Below are 26,499 nucleotides of genomic sequence, written 5' to 3' on the forward strand. Positions count from 1 at the left end.
ATCGTTTAACGCCTTCGTATCTGGATCAAATTATCATTAACCCTTTAGTCAGGTGTTACACGTATACAGACAGATTAACCACTCAATGTATTTCGAATAAAAATATGCAAATTATTATATTAGAAAATTAATATTTCATAGGGTACTTTTACAGAACAACATTTTCGCCACAGGTCTGTCTCGAAATAATTGCGTAAATTATCAAAATACGACATAAATTTATCTGAAATAACTAACAGTAAACACACATAGACCGCCTGACTCATTGTAAACTTAGAAAATAAATGCATGTTTTGAATCTGTTCCTGAGTTCTGTGGTAAGTTTCCCGTGCAGTGTCTTTTAGGGCATAATGAGCAACATTTGGAAGGAGCGTAATCCAGCTATTTTTTCGTGGGATGCCCTCAAACGCCTGTTACTGCTCGATTCGTGTCAGTGACGGACCCTTCAATTGGAGACTTTAAGACAGAGTCTAAACTGCGCTACTTTCTTAACCCCGCCTCTGAAGTCGGCAACAAAAAAAGCAACTAAGAAACGATCGATTGAAAATCTATGTAATAAATGCTAATATTTTGATCCTTCAGTGTGATGAAATAAAGTTGTGAAAAATATTACGAAGTAAATGATACATTTGTAGTTAAGTACTGAATAAGACAACGCGTATAAGTAAGCCACATATACAGTTAGGCTATGTATTGTTTCTAAGACGAACGTAAAGTAAATAACACGAGCCACATAATTAAACCACAGTTTTCTAAAAACTGGCTTAGCCTTCGTTTAGATGTCCACCCAATTTCGTTAATGGAAAAGTGAGGACAAGAAAAGAGGTGACAGTGAAGAGAATCAACTTGCACATCGCTACCTAACCGTACTCTTTTTTTTAGATACATTGCCATCACCTGGAGAGCAAAGGTGACAAATTTGCCAGTTGTTTATGTATAATATATGCTTAATTTATATAATCTATATTTTGTCACAATACTTAAATAAATTAATAACTTCAGGTATGTATTAAAAATTCCCATTCATCATTTTGTTTATTTCACGATTCCAAAGACATGCAGGTTAGATGTATTGGTGCCGCTAAACTGGCTCTGGTTTGTGAGTATATCTGCCTTGCGATGGACTGTCGCTCTGTCCAGGGATTCATCCGTTCGCCTTGCGTACGGGTTTATGATGATACTGTGTCCCGTGGAATTGAGGGTCTCTTCTGATTTGGCGCAGGCGCACTATGATATGATTGCCAATGATCTGCACGTGCTCGCGCGTCATTTAAGATCCACCAGCTCTCCCGCAACAATCGGTGCATGCTGCCAAACTCTTTATCCCTTTCTTTCTTTCTTTCTTTCTTTCTTTCTTTCTTTCTTTCTTTCTTTCTCTCTCTCTCTCCGCCCCACGACCCTGTGCAGGATTAATCGGGTTTAGAAATTCTGATTGGCAGTAAAGAAGGCAACGTAATCATTTAAAAATGGTAACTCTGCTGGCCTGCATAGCGCGGAGGTGCCATAGTTAATGGGATTTCAGGAAATGTTCGTAAATTAATCTTAACATCGAGTTTATTTATTTGTTCACTTTATGATGCTTTACGCGTTTTTTGCCGAAAACGATTCCTCTTAGAAATTAACGAGCACAATTTACGCACGTAGTCACAAGTACAAGCTACGTTTTAGTGCATTTGTCGAAACCCTTCTTAAGCAAGTTAAGTAACCACTTTATGAGCGTACGTAAAGTGCTACAGTTAATCCCGCCCAGGCAGTGGCCTACAAAAAGCATCACAAGTCAATTCAAAAGCACTCTATTAATAACATTATATTTTTCTTTCAGGGTCCTTGAATGGGATGTCACACAGACAGACAGAGGGAGAGGGAGAGGGGGGTGGCAGAATGCACTGTTACAGCGCGTTACACACCATACGATGAACCACCTCAGGATCCCAAATTAGGACCCGAGCGCAGCTGTGCAACACCTCGGAATAGAACAGTATGAGGTTTGTTTTTATTGTGGCTGGAGTGCCAATTCTGCCACCAAACTCTAAGTTTTCCTTGCAAGTTGGAGGACCAGCTTGCATGGCTGGAAGCAGTCATACTCAAGACAGAGCAATTACAGGGATGTCGGTTTTGTTAAAAGTAAGCAGAAATTAATGGGCAGTTAAGCGAAAACTTATCTTTTTTTTCTTCTTTCTACTGCTTCCGTTAGTGGAGGCCATAGCGGATCATCTTCTTCCATATCTTTCTGTTATATGCATCTTGCTCTGTTACAGTGGCGGGGGGGGTAGGTTAGGGTCAGCGGCTTTATTGGCCACAAGGCTCAGTACAATTTGTGTGTAAGCAGCAGGGTTCGGAAAAATATCACTTATGTATGAAAAAAGTCAAATTCTCTGATTTTTTAACCACAAATGCTTGAAAAATAATGTTCAGACTGTCCTTCTGCATCAGACACAGCAGTTGAAATGTATGAGGCAATGACAAAAATAAACATAAGCATTACACCGATAATAATTTCTAGGAAGATAAACAACTAATTTATAATTTCGTTATTAATCCGAATGCGTTCTTGCTCTGCGCAGAAAACATCCCCACCTATCACTTGTACCCTACTTTGGTTGTGGTTTTCGTAGCGTAATTATATTAAACTAATAATTAGAACACGGCTTATCAGTGCGTCTATACTATATTCTTGTCTAGTTGATGCTTATAAATGTATATAAAAAATATTGCTGTTTCTTTATATATGAATAAATCTATGCAAAACGTATCTTAATTTTTCTCTATACGTCATTTTAATTTTCTATTTAAATAGTTTAACATATTCAGATATGTTGGAGGGCGGCAAATTGAAGCACCGCCCCGCCCCGAGCGGCACGAACTCGAGCTACGCCACTGCTCTGTTACATTCATCACCTGCATGTCCTCTCTCACCACATCCATAAACCTTCTCTTAGGCCTTCCTCTTTTTTCCTCTTCCCTGGCAGCTCTGTCCTTAACATCCTTCTCCCAATATACCCACAATCTCGCCTCTCTGACTTTGTCTCCCAACCGTCCAACTTGAGCTGACCCTCTAATGTACTCAATTCTAATCCTATCCATCATTGTCACACTCAATGTAAATCTTAGCATCTTTAATTCTACTACCTCCACATGCATAAACACGGACAGCTTTTGTTTCCAAGACTCATGCCGTAAAGTGGGCTTTTTATTGGACGAAGTTGCCAACAACAGACTTCATGTTGACTAAAGCATTAGGCGGGCTTTCTAAGTAGGAAGCAAAAAAATGTCAAGAAATAGCGAAAAGAGTAAAATGCTTGTAGTAAGGTGAAATGGCAAGACTTCTCACGTTTGGCCAAAAGGAGGGGAGCATAATTAAAGGACTAAGACGAGTCGAGGACTGGTGGGGGACATGTAACATCTTTGTACCTTGACCCAGAGGAGGAAAGAGTCCTGGTATACTAAGACTGTTGTTGCAAAGGGAATATCTGGAGAGAAAGAGGTAAGTTGTGAAGATATTCCGAAAACATCACTGCACATCTCCTCACCCCAGCTTCCATTATCCTGTTCAATAGCTATTAAACTGAGTTGACAAAATTATATATTTAACATTCTAGATTTATTTGGGCTGTGAAGAATGCAAGCAAGGTTCACTGCAAGCAAAGTCTTTCTGTTCAGAAATTAGTGAACAAAATTATGCCAAGGAAAAAAACTGTAGCAATGATGGCTCATCTAGCTTCCACATCATCCTCATATTCATCCCCTACTCTTAGAACAGGAATGTCCACATTTACAACATCCATTCATTCTTCCTTATCGCCATCTTCCTCGCCTGATTTAAAGGCAATATTTTCCAGCATCATATGCTGTTATTACCCCACAGCACCAGTGACAATCTGATACCACTCAATAACTTGCATGATGGTTGCGGAAGCACATTTTCCATATACCTTTATGGCATTTCATCACGCTGCAAGTTCGCTACAATGCAGTACAGTATTTGTTCTCTATCTGTAGGTTAGTTGTAGGTGTCAAAATGTAAGGACGTAACAGATAACCTGTATTACAGCCATCACCAAACCCACGTTTTTTGCCTTCTTGCACACTACTGAATTGACCCAGGAAAGGCATCATGGGTGCAGCCTGGCCATTTTGCCCCAATTATCCTGAAACATCCTCAACTCCAAATCACTTGTAAGTGTAATGCTGAGAATCCTTATCCTTAACAATCCTGGAAGTTGGTTGCAAAAAGCTGGTAGTATGAATGGGTATTAGTGTACCATTGCATGGAACCCAGTGTTAACTTCTGCAGGTCCTCAGGGGTGGATGTAACATTGGAGCCTGCACTGCAGAAGAGTAGTGTGGTGACTTTATGCACATTTTGGATACAGCTGCCTTGTGGATTCCATGCACATCTCCGACAGTTTGCATGAATCCTCTAGCCTAACAATATCTAAAGGGTGGCTAGGAGAAGGGTCTTTTCTTTGAGTATGTCTAGAAAAGTCCAGCTTCACTTGTTCAAGAAGTGACAAAATTTTTGTTCTCAGCAACCTGCAGCCTCTTTGTGCAGTCGATCAAGGTGACTGAGGTTCTCCAGATCCACAGCATTAATTCCCATGGTTGGACTATTGCGGCAGACAATGCATCTTGGACAGTTTTTGATTTAAGACAAATATTCTTTGATGTGCTGCCATTGCTATGAATCACTGTGCTTCATGGGTAAATACTGTTCTCGTATTAAAAAAAACATTTTGTTGGAACTACATTTTAATTAGTGTAACACGATGTATGCAAAATTTAACTATTATACTTAACATGTGTGTTGTGCACACATTACACTAGTTGATCAACACATATGGACCAAAATACAAGTTTTACCAAGTGACCCCAAACATCACAACAGACATGAAACAGAATTTGGACTTTAAATATAAATTAATGTTACTGTTTTATGTCACAAAAGTCAATAACCCGCTGTTATTATGGTCTTTATTACCTTGTTATACTAATCACCACTAAAACAAATAACCCAGCAAAAATGCACACATTACCGCCTGTGAGCAGAATATAGGCAGTGCGTGCTTTAAAAAAACAAATTAAGTACCACACTGGTAACGTTAACCAATGTACGAGGTGTGGCAGAAAAGTAATGAGACTGGCAACACTGCAAGCGATCTGGCAACGCTGCGCTGTTGTTCTTGATAGAGCACGTGTATCAGTACCCTCCCATAGCTCAGTGCGAGTTTCAACTCCTTCCGTTAACTACGTGATTTTTGTGACTGCTATTAGTGAAGTTGTGTTTTTGGTTGTGCATCACGCAAAATGGAACAGCGGAATTTGGAGCAACGTTGTGCGATTAAATTTTGTGTTAAGCTTGGAGAATCGGCAAGTGTGATGTTTGAAAAGTTAAAACAGGCCTATGGGGAACATTCTTTATCCCGAGCTCAAGTTTTTCAGGGAGGCCTTCAACTTCGAAAACCAATGAAAACATCGAACGTGTGAACACTCTTGTGAGATCAGACCGGCGTTTAACATTAAGAATGTTGAGTGAACAATTAAATTTGAACAGATTTACCGTTCATCAAATTTTGACTGAACATTTGCACATGCGAAAGGTCTGTGCCAAAATGGTGCCGAAAAACTGCCCTCTCCATAACAGAATTTTTGACCTCAAAAGGCATTCCTGTGGTTCCCCAACCCCCTTATTCACCTGACCTCAGTCCGTGTGACTTTTTCCTTTTTCCTAAACTGAAAAATGTCCTCAAAGGACGTCATTTCAGGACTTTAGAAAACATCCAAAAGAGTGTAACGGACATGCTGAAGACCATACCGGTTGAAGACTTCCAGCGCTGCTACCAACAGTGGGAACAACGTCTTCATCGGTGTGTAGCTGCCCAAGGGAACTACTTTGAAGGGGATAACATTGATGTTTGAAAAAAATAAAAACTTTGGTAAATAAAAAATCAGTCTCATTACTTTTCTGCCACACCTTGTAATCACTACCCCATAATTCCCAATTTTTAATGTTGACCAAGAATACAGCCTCATAGTAAGGGAACGAGGGTTCAAATCTCTGGTCCTCCCTGCGTGAAGTTTCCCCATATCCATTTTGGTTACATTCAGGTGCTCTGATTTCCTCCCACAGTCCAAAATCGTATAGGTTAGATGGACTGGTGGTGCTAAATTGCTCTGTGTGGGAGTGTGTTCTTCCTGTGATGGGCTAGTGCCTTGTCCAGGGGTTTTTCTTGCCTGTATGCATTGCTTGCTGAGAGAGGCTCCAGGTGCCTGGTAACCCTACCCTATACAACCAGTTAAAGAAAATGGATAGATGGACTTTTTACATGTACAAGACCAAATCTGGGCTCCCTGTCAGTTTACCCACACTGGATGAGTCTTTTGGGGCCAGTGTTGCCCTGATGTGCAAATCCCAATTGAACCATTGTTTGCTGCCGATATAAGACCAACATGTTCGTCCACACTGGGCCTATACTGGCCCAATGTCAGTATGTTTGCTTTGAAATTATTTAAGATGATGCCTTACTGCAATTAATCTATAACTAATATCCATCCATCCATCCATCCATTATCCAACCCACTATATCCTAACTACAGGGTCACGGGGGTCTGCTGAAGTCAATTCCAGCCAACACAGGGCACAAGACAGGAAACAAACCCAGGGCAGGACGCCAGCCCACCGCAGGTAACTAATATAATTTAGTAAAATATTTTAGTATTCTGGAGCATTTGCATGTTATTAAATTAATGTCTCACTATGATTTACGAAAGAAGAAGCCTGTTTAAGAAGCACCTATTGTGAAGAATTTAATGTGCTACTTTAGTTACAATGGAGTTCATAACTTACCAATCGGTCATAAAGTGGAGTTGAATTTCCAAACTCAAAGCTGCATTAACTCCATTTTACGACAGATCAGTAATTTATGGGTGTCTCTCAAACCCAATTGTGTCTAAAGTAGTATGTTAAAGCCTTCGTAATCCGCCTGTTTCCCACCCAGTCATTAATTGTTAAGTTCTTCTTAAATGGGCTTCCACTTGAGCCAAACCCTTCCAAAGGCAGCAGTTGCCACTCAAAATGTACTGTACATTAAAATCACATATGATACCTCCCTGAAAATTTTGAATGCTAAGGATTTTCCTGAGATTATATTATTTTCATGATGAAATGCAATAAAGATAGTATGCCATTTCAAAGATACATTGTTAAATACATTTAAATATTAAGACTGTTAATAATTGCAAATTCATAACTTAATATTTCTACATTCATTAAAAGTTTTGAAGAACTGGTGTTCTAAGGTTGCAGTCTGTTTTGCTTATAGAGACGTTTCTGTGTTGCAGTTGGTTATGAGACGAAATGGGAAGAAAGAAAGGGGAAAGACGGAAACTGGGGATTGATATGTTAGGAGAATAGTCACTTAATCTGACATGTATGTCATTTGGATGATGAAGGAAAAAACTGATTAACTGGAGAAAAAGTCACGCAGGCATGGGAGAACATGTAAATTCCACATACAGTATACAGCCACTGGGCATGGGAGTCAACAACAACATTTATTTATATAGCACATTTTCATACAAAAAGTAGCTCAAAGTGCTTTACATAATGAAGAATAGAAAAATAAAAGACACAGTAAGAAAATAAAATAAGTCAACATTAACTAACATAGAATAAGAGTAAGGTCCAAAGGCCAGGGTGGACAGAAAAAACAAAAACAAAAAAACACCAGACAGCTGGAGAAAAAAATAAAATCTGCAGGGATTCCAGACCATGAGACCGCCCAGTCCCCTTTAGGCATTCTACCTCACATAAATGAAACAGTCCTCTTTGGATTTAGGGTTCTCATGGAAGGACTTGATGATGATGGTCATGTAGACCTCTGGCTTTCAGTCCATCAATGTTGGAGCATCATGACGCTTTGAGTAGGTGGTGGTGGCGCAGACCTCTATCACAAAGAAACCGGAAAAAGAAACAGAAGAGAGAGTAGGGGTCAGTACGGATTTTAGAGCCACCATGAATAGTTATTATGATGAATTGAACATACAGAGTATCAGGATTAAATTATAGTGAAGTTATAAAAAGGCCATGTTAAAGTAATGTGTTTTCAGCAGTTTTTTAAAGTGATCTACTTTGCCTGACGAATTTCTGTTGGCAGGCTATTCCAGATTTTACGTGCATAACAGCAGAAGGCCGCCTCACCACTTCTTTTAAGTTTTGCTCTTGGAATTCTAAGGAGCTGCGGTGGGTTGGCACCCTGCCCGGGATTGGTTCCTGCCTTGTGCCCTGTGTTGGCTGGGATTGGCTCCAGCAGACCCCCGTGACCCTGTATTCGGATTCAGCGGGTTGGAAAATGGATGGATGGATGGAATTCTAAGGAGACACTCATTTGAGGATCTAAGGTTACAATTTGGAATATAGGATTTCAGACATTCCGATATATAAGATGGAGCGAGATTATTTAAGGCTTTATAAACCATAATCAGTATTTTAAAGTCAATTCTGAAAGACACAGGTAACCAGTGTAGTGACATCAAAACTAGAGAAATGTGTTCAGATTTTCTTTTCCTAGTTAGGATTCTAGCAGCTGCATTCTGCACTCGTTGCAAACGATTTATGTCTTTTTTGGGTAGTCCTGAGAGGAGTGCGTTACAGTAATCTAGTCAACTAAAAACAAAAACGTGAATTAATTTCTCAGCATCTTTCAATGATATAAGAGGTCTAACTTTTGCTATGTTTCTTAAGTGATGAAAATGCTGTCCTAGTGATCTGATTAATATGCGATTTAAAATTCAGGTTACAGTCAACAATTACCCCTAAGCTTTTTACTTCCGTCTTGACTTTTAATCCTAATGCATCAAGTTTATTTCTGATAACCTCATTGAATCCATTATTGCCAACCACTAAAATTACAGTTTTCTGTTTATTTAGCTTGAGAAAATTACTATTCATCCATTCAGAAATACCAGTAAGACATTGTGTTAGTGAATCAAGAGAGTCGGTGTCATCAGGTGCTATTGGTAAGTACAGCTGTGTGTCATCATCATAGCTATGATAACTCACGTTGTGCCCTGAGATAATCTGACCTAACAGAAGCATATATATTGAGAAGAGCAGCGGACCCAGGATAGAGCCTTGTGGAACACCATATAGGATATCATGTGTCTTTGAGTTGTGATTACCACAACTAACAAAGAATTTTCTCCCTTCCAGGTAGGATTCAATTTAGGATATAATTTAATACAACTTCACTGGTGTGGAATTTTAGTTGAGTATTATTTGCATAATTGATTTGGTATAGAATCAGTGATTCTGGTTTATGCAAACATTACAACAATACTAATAATTTTTTTAGACAAATTACACAATCCTAATTTTGGTCTAAAATAACAAAAAAAAAGGTGCTAGCAGCCTGCCTTTGGTTTGTTCCTTATTTGCTGACATTGCTGCTTGGCTCAGTGCTGACAACTTGTAGATTTGTACTGAGAAAAAATAGGTTCAGAAGAGGCGCATTATTCTGTATCTTGATGACTTCACACCATTAATGTCTGTGATTTAAGAAAATGTACAAGTTTGGCAGGATCTAATTAATAACATTTTGGAATAAACTTTCATTTTGGGGAAAAGGATACCCATTCATTTATAAAGCCAACAATAAGCCCATTTTGGCTTGCGCAATTCAACTCATTTACACTAAAGGCCTAAATATCACCCTGGTGATAAGCCCACAAATAACCAGCTTGGGCTTGGAACCCATCAGTATTTGTTTATAGCCCTTTCTGATCCCCTGGCAATGACAAAAAAATTTCCTCATGGGGCAGCCCAACTGAAGCCTAAGAATAGTCATGATTAGCCCAAGATTACCTTGAACACAACCCTTGAATTTGCCCATTTAGAGGCCATGCCCACTTAGATCTCATCAAACCCATTTATTCCCATGTGGACATGTTGGCTTGGATGAAAATAAAGGTTTCCTTTGAGATTAAAGGATATTTTTAGATGTTTTGATGAAATATATATTTTTTAATTTAAAAATGTATAGTACTTTAGGTGGAAACATGGCCTTTGCTCACACTGGATCTGAAACAACTCAAAGTATTCCAAATGTGGTGTCTGCGACAGATCCTGGGGTTCTCACATCGTGATCGCATCACCAGCAAAACCATTAGTACAAGATATCAACAGCAACCAACTATCGACTAACAAATTCAGCAGCGAAGGCCAAGGTGGTTTAGCCATGTGTGCACAATAGGCACCAACAGTCCACTGCACAGACTCTTCTATAGACAGTAACCCATCTAGTGGAGGATACAACAAGGCTGCGCTCAAGAATGAACCAAACAAGTGGAGGAAGATCTAAAGATTCAACGACTTGACCTGAATCAGGCCAGGATCATCACCATGGACAGCAAAGCATGGGAAAGCATTAGATAGATAGATAGATAGATAGATAGATAGATAGATAGATAGATAGATAGATAGATAGATAGATAGATAGATAGATAGATAGTTTATTAACCATTATTAAACAAGTCCGAAATCCAGCGCCACCCACAACACCTTACTGGTCACATAGGCAATCGCCTTCTCCAGTCGCCATCTAAGCGGAATCTCCGTGGATTCTGCACTCCATCTAGACGCTTGTTATGTTCCAAAGACTTGTTAGCTTAATTGTGCCCATATGAATGAGCCTGAACCGCTGTCTCTATACGATCTCGAACTTAGAGAACGGACATTTTTTTTTCACTCTTTCTTTTCACTTTTTACTAGCTAGGAAAATGGCAAGCTTAACTAATACACATAGAGCTGATAGTTATACTGAGCAAAAAACCAAAGCTAGGAAATAAAACCATAACACCGCCGTTATTTTTTCCTTAGTGTGTAACTGTTTTAAGTCTAAGCTCATCTGTACACACAATTTTACTAACGTTTTATATTTTTTGCAAAACCAAAATCCAATTAACACAACATCTATTCTCAGCTATAACTATATAAATGAGCTTGATGGACTGAATCGTCTTCTCTCGCTTGTCATTTTTTTCTGTTCTTATTAAATTCTAATAACAAACAGCAAGTGAGAGTGTTTAACAATCGGATCGAACAGCTGGAGAATATTAAAATGATTCGAACTTTGGCTGACGAATTAAAAACAACGTCTCCAATGATTGACAGTCAAGCCAATACTTCCTCTGACGTCAGGCGACGAACAGGAAGTGAATAGGCGAGGTCAGCAGAAACAGCGGCGGCCTCAAGGGAAGACGGGCATAAGTGACTAGAGTCATTCGTGTCATTTTCTTTTAGCAAGAGCTGTTTTTGAATTTGAATTTTGGATAATAAAATGGTTTCTCATTCGTTAACCTTGCCAATGGTTATTTTCACCATATTGTGGGGGCTTGTTGGAATCGTAGCACCTTTGTTCGTGCCGAAGGGACCCAACCGGGGGTAAATAATTCACCGTAAAATACATCTCCATATGTTGACTGTGTCGGAGTGTGCGTATTGTGTTGTCGTGTGAGTAGAACAGCAGACCCCTCACTCCTCTACATTGTGTAATGACATTTGTTCGTCTCATCTGCGTAATGAGTAGCTCTGCTTTGGTGTTTATCGTCCTACGTTTAAGGTTAAATATTAGAATATTGAAACAAGTACATGTACGAAAGGATAATGTTCTTGAGATGTTTATATAAAACCTGTAAATTACATAAGACAGTATAGTAGATAAAAGAGAAAATTTTATGTTGGGGCTTAATATGGCGCACTGTTCATTTTAAATGCGGATACCCCATGACGATATATTATTTTCTCCTAAATCAGAAAACCATATTGTTTCAGGGACTAATTGAAAAATCATATTCTGCAGTCCAGTAGGTTTCTAGTGTAGACGTTTTCCTATTAGTATTTTTATTTGAACCTTTTGCGGCAACTTGCTGTAATCCGCGCATGCTTCCAACCTTTTGCTCAATTGAATTTCTTTTTTTTTCCCACGCAAGTGTGCACTTTTAATAGAGGTGTTTTTTAATGTAAGATCACATACCTTATTTTTATTGGTCAGTTTACACTGAGGTTGTCAGTCTTTTGCGTCTTTAGTTTTGTAATAAATTGCCTCTGTGATATGGAGTCAGAAAGTGTTATCCCTTTGGAATTTACGTGTAAAAGTACGTAACGGTTGGAATTAGAAAAGAACACTGTAAAATGATTTCAGCATCCTTTTTCAACATACAGACTATGCGCACACACTCTTTTATGTGAACATCATTTTGCAACATTTTATAATGTATGTTGTTTAAAATGTTATTTGTATTTGATGTTATGTTCTGTCCTATGCATTTCCAAACCTGCCAGGTTAAATCCCCGTACTTAAAATAATTCTGATAGAGCTGGATAAGTCGGAATCAGTGTTTAACAATCTTACTGAGAAATGAGTTCATAATAATCTTAATGTATACAAAAGAAATGTATTTGATTAAGAATGAAATCATTTGTTTTATATAGTGAAATTTACTTAAACATTTTTATTTGACACATAAATGATGCAAATAACAATGACATGGGTAGGACCCATCTGCCAAATATAAAGAAAAAGCAGCTTGGAAATCGACATGGTAGTTTTGTCCCTTAAGAGAACTTGGGTTCAGGGGTTTATTCCTCTAAAGCCTGTAGGACGTCATCATTTGGGAATTAGGTTTTATAGTACACCACTGAGCTCCTGGAAGTGGCTCTGGAGTTCTGCACAGAAATATATCTTGGTGACATTGAAAGGTTGCACCCTGTCAGAGGTCAGGTAAGCCTGCAGTTGGTAAGTGATTTAGGAAAAGACCTGCTGCAGCAAAGGAAAAGGTGCCGGCAACATAATGTGGGAAAGTGTGAGCATTAATCTTTCTCATATTGAGGTGGCCCTGGTAGGCAGGACGTTGACCCTTATGAAACAGCAGATTTTTTTTTTGTTTTTTTAGATTTCCAAATAAACATGCATTTGTAACAGTTTAAACATTTTTGGCATTATTGTGTGTTGGTGAAATGTTTGCTTGGCACTTTCTTATTAGAGTTATCCAACTGCTCAGTGATTGATTGATTTATTTTTTTGTTTGTTTTCACATACAGGGTAATCATCACAATGCTGATAACAACAGCAGTATGCTGCTACCTCTTGTGAGTGGAACCATTTTTATTTATTTTGTTTGTTGATTCTGAAATTGAATGTTGTAATGTAAAAATATACTAAAATTAATAGTGTTAATTGTGCACAGTGCCAAGATTACATATGTTATCTTGTGGTTTGCTATGGTAGAACTACTGTATTTGCTACCTGGTTATTAGTAGTAATAACAGTTAAAGTTAATACTGCACTTTAGCTTCATCAAAGATAAAGAATACATCTCTGAAGTGTCTAAGCTCAGTGAGCTGCTCCTTCGAGCAGTGATTGTTCATCCCTGTTCCTTGAAACAGATGCCGTGTATGATGTCACAGAAAGTGATTGTTTAAATATTAGATAAGAATTTGTGATGATTCAGGATTAAATACATTATTTTGCTACATGCTTAAACTTAAGCATTATTGTGGGAAAACAGCCCCTTGCAATACCAGCTAGTATTATGTTAAGGCATGGATTCATATTAGCAATACTGACAACTAGTAGATGAGACAAGATCAGAATTGCTGGCTTCAATAGAACAAGCTAGCACGTGATAAAAATTACAGGCAATAATGTTAAATTCAAACCATTAAACAGTGGCAAGACAGAATCAGTTGGTAGAGTGGAGTGGTAGATCTCTGACTTAAGGATCTGGGCTGGTAACTCAAAGGTTGCTGGTTCGAATTCTGGCAGTGACCGAAGGAATACTGCTCTAATGGGCCCTTGAGCAAGGCCATTAACTTACAGGTGCTCCAGGGATGCTATACCAAGAGTCGATCCTGCGCCCTGACCCCAAAAAAACTTTGTCTCAGGAGAGTAATTTGGGGTATGTGGGAAATGATAAATTCCTAATACAAGAAATTGTATATGGAGAATAAAAGATTAAATACATTTTAAAAATGCATATTGATTTATAGACAATTCAGAAAGAGATGCATGGATATAATTAATAATTTCAAAAGGAATAAAACGGAGGCTTTGCATTTATTTTACACATGAGCATTATTACTATATGAAGTAAATATCAGTGAGAAGTCAAGCAAAATGACACCTTTTATTGGCTAACTAAAAAGATTACAATAATGCAAGCTTTTGAGGTAACTCAGGCCCCTTCTTCAGGCAATAAAAGGTGTCATTTTTCCTTGACTTCTCACTGCATTCATAATGGCTAAGATGGTACAAAAACCTAGTACTGTACTACCTAAATATCAGGTAATGGATGCATCACCAAAGACTTGGAGATCTGTTGTCATAGAGGACTGCATTGTTTCTGAAGTGACATACGGTCACTTGAGAATAGTTAACTGCACAAAGTTAATATTTTTTTTTTTTTTGTGCAAATGAACAACTTCTTGAGTGTGTACATAAGTGCTAAAGATCAGGAGGTTAGTACATCTGTTTAATAAAAGTAAATTGTTAGCTGATATTTCAGTTCTTTATTTTATTAACCAGTCTCCTTTAATGCAGTCCCATGCAAATGTATAAAACTAGCTGGAAGGGCAGATAATGTAGAATCAGCTAAATTGTTACCAAGGGATTTGAACAGCATACAGATTTTGTGCAGATTTGTGACAGATGAAATTTAAGTGAATGTAAAGTATTACGTCTAGGAATTCAGTATATTCAATTTGTATACACAATGTGAGGCCTGAAACTTGAAAATAGCCATTATGAGAAGGACCTAAGAGTCATAGTGTTTTAATCACTACGTGCATCCAAACCGTGTACAGAAGCGATGAAGAAAGCAAATAGGATGTTAAGTATCATCATAAGTGAAGTACAAGTCAAGGGAGGTTATAGATAAGTTATATAACACTTTAGCAAGACTTCACCTGAAGTTTTTCTTCACCATATGCACATGGAATAAATTGCTAAGTGGTATAGTGGATAGGGGGATCTATCTGGTACTATAATTTAGTGTAACTACCTTAGGTCCCCTAATTTAAAATTCAAACAACTTCAGAATTCCTATTAAAACTAGCTATTATAGAACATCTGTATTATAATCTGAGCTATTGCTTCAAATGGTCAAATTAGTGAACTAACGAAAAGTCATAAATACATTTTATTATTTTTAAAAATGATTAAGACCTGGGCCTGCCTATATCTACAGTGAAAGACATCATAAAACCCATGATGATCATGTAAACATGTGCCATGTTTATGAATCTATACTAATAAAAGGCAAAGCCCTCACTCACTCACTCATCAATAATTCTCCAACTTCCCATGTAGGTAGAAGGCTGAAATTTGGCAGGCTTATTCCTTACAGCTTACTTACAAAAGTTGGGCAGGTTTCATTTCGAAATTCTACGCATAAGGGTCATAACTGGAAGCTATTTTTCCCCATATAATGTAATGGAGTCTTGAGTTGGAGATGGCCGCGGGGGGCGGAGTTTCGTGTGACATCATCACGCCTCCTACGTAAGTACGTAGAGCACAAGGAAGAACTCCAAACAGCGATGAGCACAAAACGCCATTTCACAATTGAGAAGGCAGAAAAACATTATGAAGCAAATGATGCATACAAGCATATTCATAAGTACAGCTACTGCGGAAACAAAGCACGACGTGAACCGTAAGTTTATATTAAATTAAGTTCATAGGCTACCACTAGCGTTTGTAATTTAGTGCCTGCCCATATAAGGCCGTCCATCAGCGGCAATCCAATACAAACACTGCCGGTAAATATTCACGTGTGAAGGACTGTGCTTATGCAGAGGAAGATGAGATGGTCAGGGTGGTGTTTGGCACAAACTCATTGAAACTGCGAGAGAAAGTTTTAAGTGCGAGGTCTTAGCTGACATTACGAGATGGCACCAGTACAGCTGGGAACCTTCGATGCAAGAACACCAAGCGGCTCACGTGAACTGACGCAGTGCACAGACAAAAAGCAACAGTTCCAAAGAGTGCTGAACAAAAACCGAATTACACAATTGAGAAGGCAGCAAAAAAATATGAAGCGTCTTATACATACAATCATATTCATAAGTGCAGCTACTGCGGAAACAAAGCACACGGTGGAAAAAGTGAATGTCCTGCTAAAGGAAGACAGTGTAAAAAAAACCCGTGCATGCAGTTTGTCACATCACAGATAAAAGGAAGACGAGCTGTTTATTGATGCAGTAAGGAACTAATCGATGAATGAAACCTCTTATCTTTACAGCGATTGACAAACACGGAATGTAACTTGAACACATCCTACAAATACGAGCCTGATTGAAAGAAATAATGATAATCAAATCCTTGATGACAGCAACATTCAATAACACTCACAAAACAATTACTGTATATTGACAATCATGTTACGTTATTTTTAAAATGTTCCCTTTTCTTTTCATAACTTCTACTTCTCCACTGCGATACGGGTATATATATAAATGTATATATATACCCGATCTACAATACATACTTTAGCATAGACAAGCCACATGCTGTGGCAATTGTAGAGTCTTAAGCCTCTAGCGCCGACATTCGAGGTTCGATTCCCGAGAGGGATGTACTGAGTATGTACGCGCTACCGATTCATTTTACCTTCGCATCTCCTTGGTTTGGGGCGTATGAAAAATATTAGGTTAGCGCAGAATCATGTTACGTTATTTTTAAAATTTTCCCTTTCTTAGCACAAGCACAGCTGAGAAGCTTGATGCATGTACTCCATAGCGCGTTAAAAATAACGCATTTAATCACACTTTCAATTCCAAGCAAGCGGGAACTTTTGTCAATGCATGATTTCCTGGTACATCCATTACACTGATGCACACATCACAGCTACAAAAATGTTAGAGTCGGAATAAAGCGTTCCTACGACTGATCATTTCGACTACCCGAAAGCCTTGATAAAAGCATGGTTTTGTGCACACTGAAAAGCAAGCAAAATTAGATGCATTACAGAAAGCGGACTTTGTGGCTCTTACTGGGGATCATTGGACTTCCGTGACCGTTAGTAATTCTAAATACATCTAATTACAAAATGTTCAATGATCACACTGTTTTAGCCTAATGTACAAAATAATTTTGGCTAATGTTACTCAGAGTTTAAAGAGTAAGCTGGTCAAATTACCTTTTATGTTTCTGACTTATTTTTTAAGAAGAAAAACTGCACTTTATGGTGAAATTTTGGTTATTATTATTTAAAGACAATACTATTCTGAAAATGTACTTAAAGTACTTAAACTACCACTTTATTTTTAAGTCTGCCCAATTTTAACCAGGGATGATATTTTTGTTTCTGTTTTGAATTCAAATGCAGTTTAAAGGCTTTTTTTCAGAAATTAAAACAGCTTCAGTTTACAATATTCATGTCCATGTCTATTATTTGATTCTGTAAGCCCACTAAAACCGTTTTAAATAAAAAAAAACATTTGCGATTTGGGGCAAATTTACGTCGATTACATACGATTAATCAAGATTAATTCTTACACAGCCTCTAATTAATTGGATTAATTTTTTAATCGAGTCCCACCTAATATATATATATATATATATATGTAGATATATATATGTAGATTTGTATATATATGTGTATATACAGTATATATGTAGATATGTATATGTTGTATATACAGTATGTATATATATGTGTGTGTGTATATATACAGTATGTGTATATATATGTATATGTATATATATGTATGTGTGTATATGTATATATATATAAATGTATATATATATATGTGTATAGATGTGTGTATATATATATATATATATATATATATATATATATTGTCAGGGATGCCAGGGGCCATGACCCGGCCGGGACGCCAGGAGGGACCGGAAGAGGGTCAGAGCCCTGCCTGGATCAAGTGGGGTTTGCCTTCCGGGTTGCTTTGGGGCCACGGGTCAAGGGCATGGAAGCCCTTCCCTGTAGGAGCCGTGGTCACCGCCAGGAGGCCCCAATGCCTTGGTACTTGTTTCCCCAGCACTCCCGCCACACCAGGAAGTGCTGGGGAAGATTTATGACGGCGCCGGAGAGCAGCCGGGAGGACAGCCGGCACTTCCGCCACACTTGGGCGTGGCAGAAGATTGCCGGGAACACCTGGGGCTCATCCGGTCCTCCATAAAGGGGCCGTCTCCATTCATTCGGGCTGGAGTCGGGTGGAAGGAGGACGAAGCAGTGGAGAGTGGAGGCGGCCGAAGAAAGGCATTGTGGCCAGGACTTTGGATTTGGGGTTTGTGCACGTGATTAGGGTCTGTGTGACCATTGGACTGGGTCTTTGTGACCATAATTAGTTGTAAATATTGTATTAAATAAACGTGTGGTGATTTTAAACAACATGTCCGCCTGTCTGTGCCCGGGTGCCGTTCACAATATATATATATATATATATATATATATATATATATATATATATATTTATATATATGTTTATATGTATATATATGTTTATATATGTCTGTGTGTGTGTGTATATATATATATATATATATATATATATGCCAACAACACTCATATCAATGACAAAACAATTACATTAACAATCATCTTACGTTATTTTTAAAATGTTTGCTTTTCTTTTTCATAACTTCTTTAACACACTACTTCTCCGCTGCGAAGTGCGGGTATTCTGCTAGTTATCTATATAAGTAATAACCATAAGATATTTTTAAAAATGAGGAGAACAAGTCCCTGAAAAACTGACATTTCAGTACAGAGACCACAGACATTTCATGTTTTTCAGTGTTCCTGGTATTGTATGTTATTTATACCTCAGGTGCTTTTGTTGCTTTTTGAATGTGCAGACAGAAATTTTCACACTAAGTAACATTCTAGGTGTTTTGTTTACAAATGAAACCATCCGTACACATCGATGATTCTGTAACTGACTTTCTCACAAATGTTTTGAGTAACCTAAATGAGCACTGATCAATGCTCACCTCAGTTCAGGGCCATCTAAAATTTATCTTGTGGGTGCTGAAGTTACACCAATTCATAGTTGCCCACAACTGCTAATGCAAGCCCGCACGTAAATGAATTGGAATAACTAACCATTAAGACAAATAGTGAAAAATTCATTATTAGTATGTGCTAGCCTAGCAATTCATGTCACTGTGTTGAACAAACGTCTTAACTAATAACACTTTTGATTTTGTGATTTGCTATGTAGTTTGCAAACTGCCCTGGAATTACGGGTTTGATTTTGTTCAAGAATTTCTTGTGAATTGGGTGACTTGTTCAAAGGTTTAATGCAGTTTCCAACTTGAAAGAATCCGAATGATTTTTGTCAGGCGCAGTCAATGAGCTATAGAAAGTCTGCACTAAGGTCAATAAGAACCCTGAAAAGTCGAAAACAAATAATTGTTAGAAATAAGAAAATATCTTTATAGTGTTCAGCTCTGTGTGACTCTAAGTTAAATTGTTATACAGAAGGACATATATGTATTAGTTTTATATTATATTTCAGTGTTCCACTTTAAACAATGCTAATAACAAATTGTACAAAAAGAATCGATTTTAATAAACAAAATAGTGGAATTTCATGCATTGTTAATTTGTTGTACTAGTGTGATGAGCATGAGGATCATAGTAAAGAAGGCCTTGTTTGGCAGTAATGCCTTTTTTATAATGGGAAGGCATTTGCTAGATTCTTTAAATATGTACTCATTAACCTCCCTAAATATTCTAGGATAACTGTTATCTGGTCCTGGTAGCTTTTTGATTTCCGTCTTTATAATTTAAGTGGCATTTCACTCTACCGTTTCAAAACCACGTGTGTGCTATTTGCTGTAGAGTGTTTATTTCTTTAAACACTTTAGTGTGGCCTTGCCAGTTCTAGTACTTTCAGCTTCTCCTGTTTGATTGCTCATTTACTATTAGCATATGAAAATCCCTTTGGACCATCTTATGCATTTTCTACAATGTTTCTCTGTAACTCTCATAGTAGTTTGTGTTTGAGTTGGCTGATTATCATAAGCACTATTGAGATACATAAAATTATCTTAAGAGTTAGTGAGAAACATAACAGAACTGCTTTTTTCATTACCAAAGTGATTATGCAGCTCACTGTCTTTATAGTTGATGTAGGCAAGACATACCGTATGTCATTCCAAGCGAATAAGCATATTAATCTTATAATTCAGTAAACATATGACTGGAAAATCATTGCTTCTCAGTCAAAACTACATAACCATTCATTTTAGTCAAAAATCAGTCATCCTGATTGAAATATTTTTGGCACCATTTTGTAAGTTTCAAGATTACCTGGTGGCAGAGCACTATTCTAGCCTTGTGCAAAGAGTAACACACTGCTGCCTGGAGAGTCTTATCAGGCTTGTAATGTTAGCCTTGCATCTGATCTTTTAGGAGTCCGAATACATGGTAATCTAATGAATACGTCCAGATGGTAGGAGGGGCGTGGAAGAAATTCCTGGTCTTTCCTCTCACTTTTTTTCAAGCTGAGTTGACCAGTATGGGGCATTGTACTGTGCTGCTGCAGAATGATCTTTTACTCCTTTGACATTTGTCACACAATGCATAATAGAGCTTTTTGGGCATCTGCACATAGCAGGCAACACTTGATTTTACCTGGTGACAAATATTCACTCAGGAAAGCTTCCTCATCCTCACACAAGGCAGTTCTTGTAATCTTGGAGTACTCCATATATTTATTTTAGGCAATGCTATGTGATACCGTACAATGTTCTGTTTTTCGGATTGAGGATAAAAGTAATCAGTTCAGGTATTGTTATCCCTCAATGCTGTGAAGGAAGTTATTCTCTTAACACTGAAGTATTGCAGAAAGTGTGATATTTTTTTTCTTCAGACTTTGTGCTCTTTCATTAACCAGTAAGCTTAGTACAGAGTACAGTTTCCCATCTCTCATTTTCCCGTTTCCTGTACTGCATAATGCTCTATTCTAATAACAGCTGACACTTCCCTGATTGGGACACATTCTTTCTCATGAGCTCATTTAACTATTTTTTTTTCCTTTTTCTTGCTTTTGGTAGAGGAAATACTGTTTGGGTAACACCCAGTGGGCATTTCTAATTTTTATATGTTAAATCATTTACTTTCTCTGCTCTTTAGGTCAGTAGGGGACATGCACTATATGATCTGATCTGATCCTAATTAGATGTAGTACTCATACTCATCTGTATTGTGTGCATTGTAGAGAAAGTTTGAAATCAGTAATATAAGCTGTGGGAAATGTATTTAAAAACGAGAGGACAAGAGGTGCATTCTTGAAATTGGGAGAGGAGGATGTCAGAGCTCTATTCAGTGTTCTGTAGTACATTTGTGAATATTTAAGCTGTGATGAAATTAACTAGGGCCAAGTGCAATGTGAAGTTACCGTGTATTGGTCAGTATTCTAACAAGTACAAAAGAAAAAGAACTGAGAGCTACCAATTTCCTCCACCAAGAGTTTAGCATTAACGTTATACACCTTTTCAATTATCATTTAATACAAATACAGTAATCCCTCCTCGATCGCGGGGGTTGTGTTCCAGACCCTCTATATCCACCCCATATTGGTGAAAATCCTCGAAGTAGAAGCCATATGTTTGTATGGTTATTTTTATATATTTTAAGCCCTTATAAACTCTCCCACACTGTTTATAAATATTCCCCGCAGAGTTATACAGCATAAACCCTTTGTATTAGGATTAGATATTAGGTAAGATTCATTGAAATTATGCATATAAACACACTGTTTATATACAGTAAAACCTAAATATTATTTTAAAGATATCGAGTGTCTCCGATATCACATATGTTACAGCCATTACGATAGACAGGCCACCAGCAATAAATACGTACAATGCAAGAAAAATAGTATACAGTAAATGTGTGTACAATGACACTAAACGTACGTACATGTACTAAGTACTGTAAGTAGAAAATTAATTAAGGTTACTCACCAACAATGACACGGCGACTTGTCCGATAACAATGAGTTTAATTTTACTGCACAACAAAGGAGAGTGTTACAGCTCTTCTAAAGGAGCCACTTCAGGCTATTGTGTAGCACTGCCGTCGTTCTTCTTCTGGCAGTCTTCAATCCAAATCCCTAAAGCAGATTCCATCCAGACTACTGCCTTATTACATCCACTTACAACTTGTTTTGCACCCTGGTTCAAAGGACACTGCGCCCGTAGATCTTATATTCCTTTCCTACTTTTTAAATAAAAAAAATCGTAGCCTCATTGATGCTGTAATGGCGTACTACAGCAGTGTAGCTTTTCCCTTCCTTCAACAAATGCAAAACGTTTACCTTTTCGGCAATCGTTAATATCTTCCGTTGGCGCTTGGGCACGGCCCCTGAAGCAGTAGCAGATCGTTTTGGAGCCATAATGAAGGGCTTGACTATGCACAAAGATAAACACAAAAGAGCACAAAAGTTAACTCTTTACACAGCGAAACACGTTGATGCTGAATGAGCGAGACGAGACTTCCTGGTTAACACTGCATTCAGCACACAGGAACTTAACTGTGTGCTCTGATTGGTTAGCTTCTCAGTCATCCGCCAATAGCGTCCCTTGTATGAAATCAACTGGACAAACCAACTGAGGAAGCATGTACAGGAAGTAAAAAGACACATTGTCTGCAGAACCCGCGAAGCAGCGAAAAATCCGCATTATATATTTAGTTATGCTTACATATAAAATCCGTGATAGAGTGAAGCTGCGAAAGTCGAAGCGCGATATAGCGAGGGATTACTGTATACAAAATACCACAGATTATGGCATGTCTGTTTAGGTAAGACAAGAAATGGGCTATTACTAAATAAATTTGTCTAAATCCCAAATTTTTATATCCATGATGTAAAAAAATAAGCTTGTGAGGCTATCATTCTTGTGACATTCAGTTGTATTGGCGAGTGCTTTCAATAAGACTGCCATGGAACAGGCCTACAATTATTTATTTGTACTCTGGCCCACTAGGCATAGCTTCATTTATTGTCATAGACAGTAAATAAATTCAGTTTAACATTATATTTGTTTAATGCATTGCTTTTCAGCTGGCTGATCGCAATTCTTGCCCAGGCTAATCCATTATTTGGGCCTCAGTTGAAGAATGAGACTATATGGTATCTGAGGTATTACTGGGAATAAAATCTTACAGGTAAGCAGCATTTCAAGTGAACTGTATCTCCTCTTATAATAGTCATTTTTTGTGGTTAGTGTAGTTTTCCAGCTGAATTAGGAAAATGTGCAGGTTAGGGTCTTTGACCACTTTAAATTTGGTGCTGTATCCGTGAATGTGCCTTGTGGTGAACTGGTACTGCTTAGGGTTGAATCTCAACTTGCATCCGGTGTTGATGGGATAGACCCCAGCTTCCCACAACCCTTAACTGGATAACAGATTATATATGGATGGGGAACTATTGCTTTAAATGCAGTGAGTATTCTTAGTACTTGGTAGTGGGTTAAATTTAGTCTTTAGTATTTAAAAGCATACTCTGTAAACTCATCAGAGCCACACTCTTAACATTGTAAGATCAGAAAGTATTTATTTTTCTATTTACCGTCCATACTCATGGATAGGTTGGAACTTGATTTTACCGTATAATTTCTGGTATTTGATAATGTCGGTCTTATAAGTTGAAAACTCACACAATTGGTCCAAGAGATTATGATATGCTAACGCCCACCTGAGAGAGTAACCATGGAGCACACTGCCTTTTTTTCTAGGTATTGTGCCTACCTGACCACACGGTAATACCCGAACTATTCCGAAGCGATGTTTGCACTGATTTGTGTTTTTGTATCTCAAACCCTAACACACCTTTATCGTAAGAGCATCCCTTATCTACGATGAAGCTTTTGATCAGAAGAAAATATTAAGCTGGTTTTAAATTAAACGTCATTGAAGTTGCAAAAGAAATTGGTAACTGTGCTGCTGCAGCAAAATTCAATGCGTCTGAGAAACTGATGCGAGATTGGAGGAGACAAGAAGATGTAAAAATAAAAAGAAATTTAAGTGTCGCGTTTTTGAACGGTCATATAATTTGGGGGCTAATTTTATGATCGATTTTTCGGGTTTCAAGACCCGACTTATACATGAGTATATATGGTAACTCTGCACACATGTATTTAGAATTTCTGTGTGGATTTTCTCTTTACCAGTTATTTAATACATTACAATTTAATTATTGTGCCTGTATTTAATTTCAGGAATAAGCGTTTCAGGACCAGTCATGATTCCGGTTGAATATTCTTCCATTTTTTTTCTGAATGCTTTTGCTATACCTGCAAACCTAAATTCAGAAGTGATTATTTATTTTTGTCTGTTTTACCAACCAAGAAAAAAATGGTCCTTTAAGTGTGAAACAATGTAAAGTGTGAGAATGTGTCAGTGTTTAAAGACATTTTACTAAATGTGATATTACTAATGCACTACAGAGCTATTTATGTATTTATTTATATTTATTTTTTACTTATATGTATGTTTCAATTGTTATGTTTTAGATCATCTGTCTTAATTTAATAACATGAAAACATCTATAATTTATTGGAGAAAGCTTGTATGTGAAGTCTGCTTTGCCAGTGTTTGCCCTGAGGTTATATCTTGTTGTCTTACCAGCACGCCAGATGATCTTTCCTTTGCAGAATGTTTCCTCTTTCACCTAGGAACTGGTAGGATGAAAATCTGAGCTTCATTTAATTTTTTTAGCTTGCTTTGCTGCTATTTGGACAAGGGCAGACAAAATAAGAGCAATTAGGTAGCAATATTAAAAGGTTTCTGCAAATGAAAATAAGGAAAGATTTGAGTGATGAAATAACTACAGCGTGATATGAAGTTACTTAAAATAAGTTTCGTTGGTGTAATGCTGGTGTTCAAATAAATATATTTAAACCTATTTTCTGTTTTTCATTTTTTAGTATAACTTTTAGATTAAACAAAATCTCAGACAAATAATAAAAGAAATCTTCTCTTCTGAGAAGAGTTAATTCTGTGCTGAACATTTAATTCAGTTTAAAATTGCCAGAGAAAGAGAACAATATGCAAGGTTCCCCTTTTATTCTAAATCTGTAAATGTCATCCAGATATTTCAGTATGAAGAATTATTTTGATAAATAGCAGAGAGTGAAAATGTGCAAAACAAAACATCAGCGATTGCTTGTGGAATCTGACCCAACCTTTATCTCTGCTGGCACAAGAGCCAACAGTAATAAGAGAGAAGTCCCCTTGTGTTTCTCCAAGCTGGAATAAATGCCAAGATGTTCATCTTTTGAAAGCAGTTTGCACCACTAGTTACAGTAATAAAGTACACAGTGTTGAATCACACATAGTTAAAAGTCAAAGTACACAAACAAAGCTATCTCTTGACCCCTGGTTTCAGCCTTCAATGGTAATGGTTAACTTGCTTGCTTGCCCTGCTGTCAGTTACCATACCAAACCAATCTATTTTACTTCCTGTCTCTCTTTAACTTTCACAATCCTGCTTTGTCTTATCCTGCTAGTAAGCCTTCAACCAGGCCTTAAGCAAACTGTATTTTGATGTCCTGAGGCTGACTAACCACATCCTAAAGACACTTCCATGGTCAGAGGCAGCTGTCTTCGGCACAGGGACACCAGGTCTGAACTCTCTTCTGCAGCTCCTAATGTCCTTGTATAAGATTTAAATGGCGGAGTCAACTTTCTACCTGCTTTCACACTTGCCTTGTGGTGCCTTCAACTGTTGGGCGAGAAGATACTGAATTTTTGCCAGTTCCTCCAGACTTCTTTCTATATTGTTTCCAGCTTCCTCAGCTATGACAGCATGTTTTGCCACCTACTGTGCTTTTCACCAGACAGCCCTGCCTTGTTTGAACCATTCTCTGAGATGATGATCTGCATATGCTGTAGAGGTTCCCTTTAGCATCCTGTGCTAATCTGTTTTGTTCCCATGGTTTCATACCTGTATATTGCCATCCAGCCATTAAATGGCATGCCACATAAAGGACAGAACATTATGGTTGGGAAGTGTATTTATGTGATATCTTTGTTACATTTCTCCATCTATCTATTTTCTGTATCCACATTCTGCCTTGGGACTCCTGGAGCAATCATTCTCAACAGCAATGAGTACAAAGAAAGAAGTATCAGCCAGTTTAGAAGCTGATGTAGTTGGTGTCTTTGAAATATAAAAAGAGAAAAGGGGTTCCTAGAAGAACATCAAAGCACAGCAGAGAATGCCCTTCTGTATTACATGCCTCAGGGTCAGCTTATTTGGGGACAATGCCCTTTGGTAGCATGAGTTTTAAATTCTGATTAATTTAGATACTCTAGCTGTTCTTTCTAGTCTTTTTCTTCAGAATAGAAATAACAAGACTTTCATTTGATGGAATTATATATGAATACACAGTCTTTGAGAAAAAGTGGGGCGCCATCCACATATGTATATTATTAAGTAGGCTCCTGCTCTCTTTACTCACCCAACCACGCCAG

The 26,499-nt window shown here is 37.7% G+C and overlaps 1 protein-coding gene across 1 annotated transcript; it reads left to right on the forward strand.

Annotated features, from left to right (window-relative positions):
- Nucleotides 1–11,199: 11,199 nt before the first annotated feature.
- atpv0e2 (ATPase H+ transporting V0 subunit e2) lies at nucleotides 11,200–24,928 on the forward strand. Its single transcript, XM_039774613.1, has 4 exons — nucleotides 11,200–11,437; nucleotides 13,097–13,144; nucleotides 23,087–23,190; nucleotides 24,243–24,928. The coding sequence occupies exons 1-3, from the start codon at nucleotides 11,334–11,336 to the stop codon at nucleotides 23,178–23,180; spliced, it is 246 nt and encodes an 81-aa protein (XP_039630547.1). The 5' UTR covers nucleotides 11,200–11,333; the 3' UTR covers nucleotides 23,181–23,190; nucleotides 24,243–24,928.
- Nucleotides 24,929–26,499: the final 1,571 nt, after the last annotated feature.

This window comes from Polypterus senegalus, chromosome 1 (assembly GCF_016835505.1).
Source record: "Polypterus senegalus isolate Bchr_013 chromosome 1, ASM1683550v1, whole genome shotgun sequence".
Taxonomy (NCBI): Eukaryota; Metazoa; Chordata; class Cladistia; order Polypteriformes; family Polypteridae; genus Polypterus; species Polypterus senegalus.